At 39.8% G+C, this 13,460-nt stretch overlaps 1 protein-coding gene and 1 long non-coding RNA gene across 3 annotated transcripts in view; one reads left to right on the top strand and one right to left on the bottom strand.

The window, feature by feature from the left end:
- The window catches only part of LOC118767233, a 31,733-nt gene extending 23,997 nt beyond the window's left edge, over positions 1–7,736 (bottom strand). Inside the window, exon 1 of the long non-coding RNA XR_005003134.1 lies at positions 7,626–7,736. This is a non-coding gene — a long non-coding RNA (uncharacterized LOC118767233). The remainder of the gene's footprint in view (positions 1–7,625) is intronic.
- LOC115222533 (spermidine synthase) overlaps positions 1–13,460 on the top strand; it is a 34,936-nt gene that overhangs the window by 6,807 nt on the left and 14,669 nt on the right. For both annotated transcript variants that reach the window (XM_036511503.1, XM_029792790.2), the window contains exons 2-3: positions 5,115–5,257; positions 7,672–7,792. In XM_036511503.1, the coding sequence (XP_036367396.1) occupies positions 5,130–5,257; positions 7,672–7,792 (249 nt within the window). In that variant the 5' untranslated portion in view covers positions 5,115–5,129. The remainder of the gene's footprint in view (positions 1–5,114; positions 5,258–7,671; positions 7,793–13,460) is intronic.

The raw sequence follows: 13,460 nt of genomic DNA, 5'->3' as shown, positions 1-13,460 counted from the left end.
AGGACCTACTCTGCCCCACCTCTCATAAAGCACCTCCCCTTGGGTTCTCCAAGCAAGCTGCATGGCAACCTCACTAGTGCCAATGGCATGAATGCAGCACATGAAAATTGGATGGTGCTGGGAAGGGATTCCAACCGTAGAAACCATGGTGGAGCAGGATCTAATCCTCCAACCTGTCAGATCTTGTTAGATCGTCCGACCCATTCCAGTACAGTCTGATTAAATGTTTACAGCAAGAAGGCATCAATTATTAAAATATTTGAAATGTGATAAAATATCAATTTCAGAGACAACACATAGACTTCTCAGCACACTGCAAATGGTCAACAATACTTTACAACACCTTTTGCATTCATTGGAAAAGGCTCAGAGTAACAAAAATCTGGAGAATCTTTCGCTATATGATACAGAACTTGGCAGAGATTTGCATAATGAAATGAATGTAAAATAATGTTCAGCAATGGCCAAGTAAACCTGGGCAGTGAAATGAAAGTGCAGTAATTTTTCCTTTAAAATTAAAAGTTTATTGTGAAATTGTGTATAGTAATAGTTAGTGCTGTTACATGACAAGAGAACTGTAGTCATTAGCAGTTAACGAGCTGAATGAGACAAATGACATCGTATGGAATGTTTGTATTGTGACAATGAAAATTGAAAATAAAAAAAATAAAACGAACTGTTTTGCATTGTGGGAATTGGTTCATAATCCAGCTGTGTGTGCTTAGGTTTTGTTCTTTGTTCCCAAATAAAATTTCATTGCTATTTTACAGCCAAATTTCTGGCTTAAATCTAATCTCTACCAAGTTAACTGGCATCACTTTCTGGACCTTGCGTGTGCATGCGTATGCATGTTCAGTATAATATATATCTGACATGGTACCATTATCAAATCATTTCAGGATGACACAAAAGCTTATATAAATCTGTAATTCCAGATGATAACTCTGACCCTTTGAAGGGAGAACTTTATAAGAGCATCAATAGCCATACTGTTTTTGCCCCGTATGTGTCGTATCAAAATTTTTAAGTGATAATTCCATGCATCAGTGAAGAATCTTATCAATTCTTATTTTCTTTTATTTTTATGGCTAAACATGAATGAAATTACTCGTTAAACAAGTGTTTAATGTAAAATGGTATCAAAGTAAAAAAAAAAGTGATTTACATTTTATTAGAACTGTTGCCTTTTTTCCCAGTGATTCGTTTACTTCAGAGAAAGAACTCTGGTGAAGACAGTAACGGGTCTATTATACAATAGAAAAACACTTGAAATAAATTGTAGTTCCAGAAATCTCAGTCCATTAGAAACCAAAGTTATCTGTGTGTGTGTGTATGTTTACATTTTCTCCTTGTGTTCCATTTGTTTTTTTCCATGTTAGCTTGAGTTAAATGAATGTATATTTGGAGACATCTTACAGCTGGTTACTCTTCCTGTCACCCAACTCTCACAAGTTTTTTTTTTAAATAAAGGATCTCCTATTACATAGGCGTGGCTGTGTAGTAAGTAGCTTGCTTACGAACCACATGGTTCCGGGTTCAGTCCCATTGCGTGACACCTTGGGCAAGTGTCTTCTACTATAGCCTCGGGCCAACCAAAGCCTTGTGAGTGGATTTGGTAGACAGAAACTGAAAGAAGCCCGTCGTATGTATGTGTGTGTGTGCGTGTCTGTGTTTGTCCCCCCAACATCACTTGTCAACCGATGCTGGTGTGTTTACGTCCCCATAACTTAGCAGTTTAGCAAAAGAGACCGATAGAATAAGTACTAGGTTTACAAAGAATAAGTCCTGGAGTCAGTTTGCTTGACTAAAGGCAGTGCTCCAGCATGGCCACAGTCAAATGACTGAAACAAGTAAAAGAGTACATGTCTTCTGCTGTCACTCAAATAATCTTACGTATAATAGAGTGCAATGTGTGTCTCGTTGGTTGTGCTGGTAAAAAGAGTAAAACAACAAAGCAGTGCGAGAGTGAGGGGACAGAATTCGAAGCTTTGCAAAAACTGTCCGATGAATGGCAACGGGAAACTCAGAGTAACAGGTTTTGTTGAATTTTCTGCTGCTTTAAATAAAGTATATATATGTATAGAGAGAGAAAGGACATGTAAAAAGCACCATTCGAGTGTGGTCGTTGCCAGTGCTGGCTGACTGGTCCCGTGACAGTGGCATGTAAAAAGCAGCATTTGTGCTTGGTCATTGCCTGTGTCGCTTGATTGGCTCTCATGCCAGTGGCATGTGAAAAGCACCATTCAAGTGTGGCCGAGGCCTGTATTGCCTGACTGGCCTTCGTGCCAGTGGCATGTAAAAAGCACCCACTATATACTCATAGTGGTTGGTGTTAGGAAAGGCATCCAGCTGTAGAATGCTTACCAGATCAGATTGGAGCCTGGTGCAGCCTTCTGGCTTGCCAGTCCTCAGTCAAACCGTCCAACCCATGCCAGCATGGAAAACACAGATGTTAAACGACGATGATTCATAATTTATGATACAGCTATTGTTGACAACAGAACATGTGCAACCTGTGGAAAGATGTGCCTTTCAGCTGGAAGATTAAAAAGACATGTCAGAAGAATTCATACTGTAGAACCTGTTTCCTCTGACAGCCAGCACATTATGCAATAGAATGTGCAAATCTTTGGCAGGGTTCAAGATTCATACAAGGGCTTCACATTGTGTTATCAATGATTCTTTCTAGCTCATACAAGAAAGCAGCCAACTGTATATATATACTTTTTTTGTTGAATTTTGTTCACAAATCAGTACATTTTATATATATATATCTACTGGGTGCAGTGAATAAATTGTCATCTAAATTACACATAAAGGAAAATAACACTGGCATCTCATTTTAACAGATATATTTACCAAAATTACATAAAAATATCTTGAAATACTAAAGAGTAAATTTATTCAATGAAATCAGCATGGGCTTCAACCATGGCTTCCAGACGACTTTGGAATCTCCTGCAAGTCTTCTGGATGGTCTCCTTGTTTAAGATGGTGAATGCTGCCATAATCCTTGCCTTCAGTTCATCTTTGATGTTACAAAGAGTTTTGTTGGTCTCTCGCTCAACTGCACCCCACACATAATAATCAAAGAGGTTGCAATCTGGGGAGTTAGGTGGCCAGATGTTAGGGGTGATATGGTTGCAGAAATTGTCTGACAGCCATGACTGGGTTCTCCTGCTTGTGTGGCATGGTGCAGAGTCCTGATGCCAGACATAGGGTCTTCCAGCACCCATCCTCTTGACTCAGGGCAGCACTACTTCCTCCAGGCACTTGATGTAGGCCTCCGTGTTGAGTCTGAGGTTGACTGGATGTTTGATTTTTATCACTCTCGGTACATGTCCTCAGATTGACACCCAAACACTCTGAATGTTCACATTGGAGCTTCTGGCGCGAATGCCAAGCAATATTGCTATGTCATTTCCAAATTTCTGGCAGAGTGAATTGCATCATGGTGCTGTTTTTCTCATAGACTGACCCTACCATACTGTATAGTTGACAAAAATCAATAACAGACAATGCACAAGTGTCTCTGGGCCTTATTAAAGAGGGAAAAGAGGACTGAGATATGTTGCACATTGCTGTACTCAAGAAGACCCACCCACCACAACAGAATTGAGATCCTAAAACCAAGGGGTCATATGAAAAGTTGTTGCAGAGTGTTGAGCAAGTGAGACACAGTATGGGGGATGAGAGGAAGAATAAGTCCTTTGGTTGATGTACATTATTATAAATTGACCTGGGTATGACTTTAAGTCACATCTTGTAGTATGGCCCTGGTGCAGGAATTTCAGTTTCCTGAGGAGTGTGGAACCGTCTCTTAGACACTATTGTTTCCTGGTCTGCTTTGACTTGGAGTAGTGGCACCTGTCAAGGTCCCAATTATGGGTAAAATAGCATATTAGGGTTTGTTTATTTATGTGCATGAAGCTTGGATGTGGCAGTTTCTGTGAAAGAGACCTTCATGGTTTAACGGAGAAGAAGGTGGATGCAACAGGGCATTGTGGGGTGCAGAGAGCAAGGTGTGGTTTCTGCTGTATCCGTTTCCATTCCCAGTCATCTCAACCTAGTTTTGCCTTTGGATTGAAAGTTTGAAGATGGTCACTGATGAAAGATTGAGGCTGACAGTGCACAATCCTTCTTCACTCTAAATAAAGCCACCCTGTAAGTCATTAATCATCCTCAATGATGACTAAATGGTTCTTGTTGCTCTGACAGACAAACATAATCATTACAGAAGTTAATTAATGAATAGGTTTTTATTGCATAAATCTTACTCATGAAATCTAATTATGTTGAGGTCAGTTGTATAAAGAAGTGCCGATCACTTAAAGTGGAGGGAAATTGTGGAAGATGGAGACCCAGGAAGACATGGAACAAAGTATTGAAGGCCAATCTGAAAATGCTGGGTCCTATGAAAGAGAGGAAAGAGGACTGAGATATGTGGCACATTGCTGTACTCAAGAAAACCCACCCACCACAACAGAATTGAAATCCTAAAACCAAGGGGCCATATGAAAAGCATTGGTGTGGGTGCTGGTGCCATGTAAAAAGCAGCCAGTAAAAACTATGGAGTGGTTGGCATTAGGAAGGGCGAGCTGGCAGAAACGTTAGCATGCCGGGCGAAATGCTTAGCGGTATTTCATCTGCGTTACGTTGTGAGTTCAAATTCCGCCGAGGTCGACTTTGCCTTTCATCCTTTCGGGGTCGATAAATTAAGTACCAGTTACGCACTGGGGTCGATCTAATCTACTTAATACCTTTGTTTGTCCCCTCTGTGTTTAGCCCCTTGTGGGTAATAAAGAAATAGGCATTAGGAAGGGCATCCAGCCATAGAAACCAAACCAAAACAGACTATGGAACCTGGTGCAGCCCCTGGCCTTGCTATTTCCTGTCAAGCCATCCACCTCATGCCAGCATGGAAAGTGGATGCTAAATGATGATGATGATAGAGATGAAATGAGAGACTGCTCGACGTGACTTTATCAGATCAGGAACTTAGAAATGGAGTGGGTGGTGGGTGGTGGGTGAGTGCTTGTATCTTGTTTGTAGAATATAGTCAAATGCTTGGTTATTGTTATTTCAATGGATTTAAACCTATTTGTATATTACAGTTTTAAACAGCAAAAATGCCATTGGAAAATGGATGGTTTCGAGAAGAGTGTGACCTGTGGTCCGGTTATAGCATGTGCCTTAAAGTAGATGAAGTGCTTTACCATGAGAAATCAAAGTTTCAAGATATTATGGTATTTAAGAGGTATTTAAATATTCTTTTTATAATTCTTATCTTTTGTTTTTTTTAATTATAATTTCTGAAGATATATTTTGCAACATATGACTGCACGCTGTTGTTACCTGAAGATGACTCAAATCTTTGAAAGTAGTCAGTAAATTATGGTTCTTGTAAAACTGTTGTGTCAGACAACCTTGTTTTAAATTTATCGAATGCAATTTTAATGCCCATTATGTGTTGTCGTGGCTAATGCCGGTGTCATGTAAACTGGCACCTGTGCCTGTGACACATAAAAGTACCCATGCTGGAGGAATCCAAAAAGCACCCGTTACGTAACGGGTCAAAGTTTCCCTCCTCTCAGTTTGAAGGCACGAGCACTTACACACACAATGGAAACTTCCGCCTACCAAATCCACTCACAAGGCTTTGGTCAGCCTGCGAGTATAGTAGAAGACAATTGCCTGAGTTGCTATGCAGTGGGACTGAACCTGAAACCATGTAGCTAGGAAGCAAGCTCCCTAACCACACAGCCATTTATCATTATTAGAATTATATTATATTTTTGACAGTAATGATGCAGAAAGTTACCTTTAACATGCTTCACGATAGAACGATACCTGTTAATCATCCCCATTGTCATTTTATTTCTGCTGACATGATTTGGAAGGGTCATCACTGCTCTTCTGTGAAGGTATGATGATGGTGATGTTGGTGGTGGTGATGGTGAAGTTTCATATTCAACTTCATTTCTCTTTACATAGTTTACTGGATTGCATTTTTTTTTCCATAGCACTACAGAGGCTCTTATGTCTTCACCAAGATTAAAAGGTTCTCTTAACCCTTTTGTTACCAACCCGGCTGAAACCGGTTCTGGCTCTTTAGTATAAATGTCTTGTTTCCATAAGTTTTGAATTAAAATCTTCCACTAAACTTTAGTCACAATTTATGTTCCTAACACTAGTTTAATTATAACGATGTTATTTTGCTAAATTCTTTGTTGTATTTAAAATAATTGGAAGAAACACAGAGCATCTCAAAATAAATACAGTAACAAAAGGGTTAATTCTACACTTATTGGATAGGACTGAGAGAGCAGTCTGGTAGGTGCATTAATGGCAAGAGTGAACAATGGATGTCACTATCAAATGTATCTGTCATGTGGTAGAGCTTGCTTGATACATGCAGATCTGATGAGGTCCCTTAAGTAATATACCTCGAGATGGTGTGAGAGTTAGGATTATCATGTTCCATTAATTTCTAAAAATAAATGTTAAAACGTATCCTTAACTCTTTAGTATTCTGTCAAATGTAATGTTTCTTTATTCACATTGTTTTCTATTAATCATGTATTTTCTCATAGCTTCAAGATTTTAATAATGTAATTTAGTTTTGGAATGATATTGTGGGATAAGTGTAAGAAACTGGATCTGGCTTCATCATCATCATCATTTAATGTTTGCTTTCCATGCCAGCGTAGGTTATACAGTTTGACTGGAACTGGTAACCACCAAGTTCCAGTCTGGTTTGGCATGGTTTCTACAGCTGGATGCCCTTTCTAACTCCAATGACTCCAAGAGTGTACTGGGTGCTTTTTGGATTCCTCCAGCATGGGTGCTTTAATGTGCCACAGGCACAGGTGCCGGTTACATGACCGGCATTACTAATTACCGGCATTAGCCACGACTACAATTTCACTTGGCTTGATGAGTCTTCTCGAGCACACCATATCACCAAAGGTCTCGGTAGAATATTTAGGCTGGATATGGCTGGTTTTAATGCTTAAGGATTATAAGAGACTTTACTAGATGTTCTCAAAGATCAGCAACAGGGTCTTGTAATGGTCAGCAAAGTTATAAATGAAAAGAATGGAAAAGCTGAGGAACTTCAAAAATTCTGTCCCATATGATATCAATTCTAATACCCTTCTATTTCGCAGCATATTATTTTTTAATGGATAAAAATTGTTTCTTGCAGCATTAATCTCTTTTCTTGGACTTTGGAAGAAGTAAGAAATTTCCATAAACAATACTGTTCATAATTGGTTTCATCTTAATCCTTTAGCACTTAAACTGGCCATATCTGGCTCAAATAGCCTATTTGCTTTATGTTCAGACCAGCCAAGTTCAACCTCTCACAACTACCCTACAATGTCATTCTAAAAATAAACAATCACATCATTGAAATCTCAAAGCTAGAAGATAATGCATGATAAATTTTAAACAATGTGAATAAGAAAGTATTATATTGGACAAAATAATCTGAATGCTAAAGAATTAATGGTGAGCATTCATTACAAAATTTTCCTCAGAAACAATTGTTGACAAAAGATTTAATTTATCAACTCATAAAACCCGATAGTTTCACATGAAATGCAATAATTTATTCTACTTACATATAATAACTGAATATTGACTGCATAAAGTCATTTTCTTTTTTAGCAAGAGGTTTGGAAATGTTCTGGTCTTGGATGGACTAGTTCAGTGTTCTGAAAAAGATGAATTTGCCTACCAGGAAATGATTGCAAATATTCCATTATATTCACACCCATCTCCAGAAAATGTAAGTAAAATACATTTATACTTCTTGGATACCAGAATTTGCATTCTTTTGAATTTCTGACTTGCATTATATTTCAGTCAAAATGATATATTCTTCTTTAATAACGAATACTTTCCTTAAGTTGATGTTATTTGCTTCAAAAATTAGGAAATACATACGTATGTAATTGAGAGGTTGTACATACAATCTAGGCATTAATCGTATCAGCTCTTTGCAAATCCAAGGTATGATGGATTAAGCGTAATATAAACTTTGCAGAGTGGAAAATAACAATTTAAATGAGGAAAAGAGAATTCAAATTGATGTTACAATCTCTAAACAGTCACTATACACCATGTATAAAGTCATGCGTACAATACAGGCAACATATGCAATATTATTATTGTTTGTTCACATCTTCAGACAGCCACAACCAACTTATGAAATAAACCTGCAATTCATAATAAATTTGCTTTACTTCATGAGTGTGTTGACTCCATATAATAATGACTGAGTGTATATAATTCTTCATCAAAAAATGTAGCATTTGATATGTCATATAAGATTTAAGTCAGTTAATCAAAATACATAAAAATAAAATAAAATTCGGGTATTTTCTCATAAGTCCAAAGCATATACCAGTAGAATGTTACTAAGTCACTTTTATGATCCCCTTTGAGGTTTTTAACCCTTTTGTTACTATATTTCTGACCAAAATACACCCCTCATGAGTTTCAATTAATTTCTAAAATAATCTTGAATTTAGACTAGTTTCATTAAACAACTGTAACTTTTTTACTTATCAACATATTAATGTAATATTTGGAACATAATTAAAGAAAGGGTTCTTAATCAATTCTATTGCATAACTTTTGTCTCAAAGGGACTCTAATTACAGGTAACTCCAGGTAAATTGAGCAAAAGGTAAAAATATTAAAATTTTGTTTAAACATCACCATAGAAAATGAATTGTCAGCTAATATTCAGTCGGGTATCCTACAAAATTTTGATATAGAAGAATTATGCACATCACTAGATTATCAGCTGAATTTAATGCAAAACAGAACAGGTGTGCCATAAAGGTGAAATAAACTGAAATACTGGAATCCACCTAAATCCACCGCAAGTTTGACTGAACTAAAAAAAATCAGTCAAAAAATAATATATGGCCCTGGTTATCGTATAGAAGTGATAAATTCCGGACCACATCGTACCCTAGGCCATGCTGACTAACATTATTTTCCCTGTATAAAAACTAAATCCACAGCAGTAGCCAGTATTTGCTTCACAAATTTTCCAAACTTTGATTCCTCATTTCGTGGCCTTTCCTGGCATATACTGTTTGTTTACATTCTGCGTAAGTTTGTCTCCGCAGTGATCACTTCAAACAAGCTTACTGAAAAATATAAAAGTCTAACGGTTTCGCTCCCTAAGAAAGACTATGGATAGACTCCATCTCCTCAGAAAAATTGCTAATAAAAACATCTTTAAAGTTTTTACTTCATTCTGATGTAAAATCGTCTTTGCTGTTGCTATCGCCGCTTTCAGTTTCCTCAGAATCGCTGCTTTCGGTTTCGGATATGGAAATATCTTATTCATTCTCGTACACCACGTGCTTTTGTACCTCATTCATTCTTTTTCTCAATATCTCCATATTTTCCGTTGAAAAACGAAATTTATACCTACAATAATGAATATATGTATCCAGTACATATAACTTCATATGTGATGGGGTGTAATCATAAATCAATCAAGGGCAAGTATCCACAGGATGAAATCGAAATCAAGAGAGACATTGATGGATACTGAATGAATGTGGTGATTAAGATACTAAATAGATAAGAATGGTAAATGATGCAAGTTTAATGCTTGATGTGAATGTGTGTGTGTGGGCACAAACACTAGCCTCTCAATTGGTGTCTCTATATACTGAAAATGCTAAAAAGTGAATATATTTCTATGTCTGTATGTCTGTGGACATATGGACACACACACACATATATATAGTGAGAATTTACAAAAAAAAACAAAGATGGGTGTGTAAACAACAAACAGATGTATTAGCTTAATGCTCGGAAAGTGAGAAAGTCTTTTACATTTCGAGCCTATGCTCTTCGGTGGGATGCGGTGTATAGGAATGGTAGGGGTGGGATAATGTGGGAGGGGGTGACAATGAAGGGAGAAGGTGGGTATGAGTGAAGAGGAAGTAGGTGGCAGAGCAAGAGAGGAGAGGTGGGTGAGGGGAGAGAGGAGGAGGGTTAGTTGAAGAAGGGAGGAGAGAGAGAAGTTTAATCCCTGCTCATGGCAAAGATGGGAGTCCAGATGGCCCCTGTGCAAGGACAATCTGAACATAGACAGGTGTTGTAAAGAGTGACTGGTAGAGTGAAAATGGCATGAGACCGAGGTGTCATTGCCAAGTCAGATGTCTTGGAGGTGTTTATGAACCGGTCAGCCAAGTGACATCCTCTTTGACCAATGTATAGAACAGGACAGAGAGAGCAGGAGATGCAGTAGATGACGTTGCTAGAAGTGCAGGTGAAGGAGTCAGTGATATGATAGGGTCAATGATGGGTGCCTGTGAGGAGGATGGTGTTGTAAAGTAGAGCAGTGTGGGAGGGAGCAGGGGAACAAGCCGGGTTGGGAGGTTGGGTTAGGGAAGGTCTCGTAGATTGTGGGCTTGTTTGAAGGAGGGGAGGGGTCAGAGAGGATGTGCGAAGTGGAGAGGTCAGACTAGAGTCACCAGAAAACTCGGAGAATGGTGTGGTGGGGTGTTAGTGAGGGGAGAGAGCAGATGCACTGTCCATGGAACGTGTTCTGGTAAGGGCAGTGTGGATAGCAGTGAGGGGATATCCACATAGGAGGAAGTGGCAAGCCATGAGTTGAGACTCAGTCTCAAAGTCATGGTTGCCACTGCAAAGCCTGCGCAGCCGGAGGAATTGGGAGTAGGGGATGGAGAGCTTGGTGTGTTTAGGGTGGGAGGAAGAGAAGTTGAGGTATGAGTGTGAGTCAGTGTGTTTGTAGTGGATGGGGGTGGTGAGAGTGGAGTGATGAATGCTGAGTGAAATGTCAAGAAAGGCGACTGAGGTGTCGGAAATAGTGCAGGGCAGGATGGAAAGATTTGACAAAAGAGAGGAAGGAGTCTAGATGTTTGCAGGAGAGCGAGGTCGCATCAATACATTCGTCAATATAACAGCCGTATAGTTTGGGAGCGGGACCAGTGAAACTTGAGAATATTTGGGCCTCAACGTAGCCAACGAACAGGTTCGCATAGTTGGGGCTCATTCTCATTCCCATGGTCACTCCCAAGACCTGCTGGTAAAAATCACCTGCGAACAAGAAGTAGTTAAGGAAGAGAACAAGTTCAGCCAGATGAAAATGTGTGGCTGTGTCAGGTTCGGAGTTGGGTTGAAGGAAATGTTGGAGTGCATGCAGCCCTTCGTGGTAAGAGATCACCGTGTATAGACTCTTCAGGTCAAGAGTGAAGAGAAGTTTAGAGGGGCCAGGAGGGAAGGAGAAAGAGTTGGATAAATGAAGAGCATGGTTGGTGTCATGGATGTGAGAGGGGAAGGAAGGCACAAGGGGGTCAAGGACACGGTCAAGATATCTGGAGATGAGTTCGGTGGGGAGGAAGTAAATTGTGGGGGTGGTGAGGGGTGTGGACAATGAGGTTAGAGGTGGTGGCGGAGAGACGGGAGGAGGAGATGAGGTCATGGATAGTGAAGGACACAGTCTGTTGGTAGCTGGGCATAGGGTTGGAGGGCAGTAGAAGGATGTGTCTTGAAGTTGATGGAGAGCTTCTGCCTTGTAGAGGTCTGTGTGCCACACCACCATGGCTCCACCCTTGTTGGCCGGTTTTATGATGATGTTCGTGCGGCGTCGGAGACATTGAGGAGCCGAGAGTTCAGCTGGAGAGGTGTTCAGATGTCGGGGACGCTTGGAAAAGTCAAACTGGTCCACAGCATGCTGGTAGGTGCCTGCAAAAAGATCGACTGCTTGGAACTGGCCAGGAGCTGGTGTCCACCGGGATGGTCAGCAGCCCAGCTCGGTGAAGCAGTTTCCTCGTTAGATGCAGGTGGAGTGTCGCGGAAAAGCACACACAATCTAACGCTGCGCACAAAGCTGTGGATATTGGCATGAGTGTGAAATTCGTTGCTGGATGGAGTGAGGGGGATGATGCGCAGATCCCTAAGGAGGAGGGAGCGCTCTGCCTCAGAGAGGGGAAGATCTGGAGGAGAGGTGGATGGGATAGAAGTAGGTGGGGGGCATATCAGATGAGAGGAGTTGGGGTAGTGGTATCAGGTGTGATGGAATGGAGGGGTGAGTGGAGTTTATGTTGTTTGGTGTAAGCGAGAAATTGATTAAAAAGATGATTTAAATGAATTATGTAATGTAACGTGGTGTTGGCATGGGAGAGCGACTGAGAGGAGAAGAAGGTGGAACAAGCCAGAGGGAGAAGATGGTCGATGGTGTGTATTTTGGAAAGTGTAGAATGAATGGTGGCGTGCATAATGCGGTAGAATGTAGTACGGAGTATGGGTAGGATGGTTGTAGTAGAGTGGAAAGTGGGGTGGAAATGGAGGCGGAAACCTTTAGGGATGAGGCAGTGATGCAAGAAGCGACTGAGAAAGGAAAGGTGACTGACGAAGCGTATTTTTTGAAAATTAGTTGGGAAAGGTTAATAGAAGGTTGAAATCAGCGGAAAGGAACTGTGGAAAGGTGTTTTTTTTAGGTTGGGGTGAAGGGGGAGCAGGATAGGTTTGTAATCGGGCATGATTGAAAAATGAGGAGAAAAGAGAGAGAAAGGAGAAAAAAGGAGAGAGAAAGGCAAATAAAGACGTGAGGAGGAAAAATGCAAATGGTGTGGGGAGAAAAAAATACAAGAGGTGAGAGGAGAGGAAAAAATAAAAACAAGGAGAGGAAGAAGGAGGAAGAAGGAAGAAACAAAGAGAAAAGGGAAGAAAGGGAGAAAAAAGGGAGGGAGAGAGGGGCAAGGTAAAAAGTGCAGATTAAGAGAAACGACAATAAGAAAAAGCAGAGAAAAGTTTGAAAGGTTCAAACGTCATGGTTTATTGGAGCGATTTCTCATCAAAGGAAGAGTCCATTGTAATCCATAGGTAGGAGAGGTGCAGCCAATGTGTAGGAGAAAGTTCAAGGATAAAACTGGTGCGACCACGTGAGTGTGTAATATATAATGAGAATTTACAAAAAAAATGTTGGAATGTGTATGGGTGGGGTAACAAGGGAGGGGGTGACGATGAAGGTAGAGGGTGGAAAGGAGAGGTGGGTGGGAGGAAGTAGGCGTGAGAAGAGTTTATATTTTAGAGACAAGTGTTCTCTTTATATATAGAAACACTTTGAAGCAAATTAGGTATATCAGTTTACATATGAAGATTTAATTGAAAAGAAAAGTATAAATATATGTGGATATTAAAAATACATAGTTCAACTTACAGAAAAAAATGATATCACAAAATAAGATAGGTAAAGTTTTAAAAGTCTTATGGCCGTTTCAAGGGGCTTGGTGGTCCTAATATATGACAGATATTAAGGTCCATTATTGGATAATCTTGCCTCCTTCTTCAAGGAAAAAAAAAATTTGCATTAAAAGTTTACATTTGAATTGTTTACATGATGGAGGTTAAAAATTGAATGATTTTATAGAGAACTACATCTATTAGGAAGGAGAGTT

Source organism: Octopus sinensis, linkage group LG20 (genome assembly GCF_006345805.1).
Source record: "Octopus sinensis linkage group LG20, ASM634580v1, whole genome shotgun sequence".
NCBI classification, from domain to species: Eukaryota; Metazoa; Mollusca; class Cephalopoda; order Octopoda; family Octopodidae; genus Octopus; species Octopus sinensis.
The sequence above is the reverse complement of the archived record's forward strand: the minus strand, read 5'-3'. Positions and strand labels throughout refer to the sequence as shown.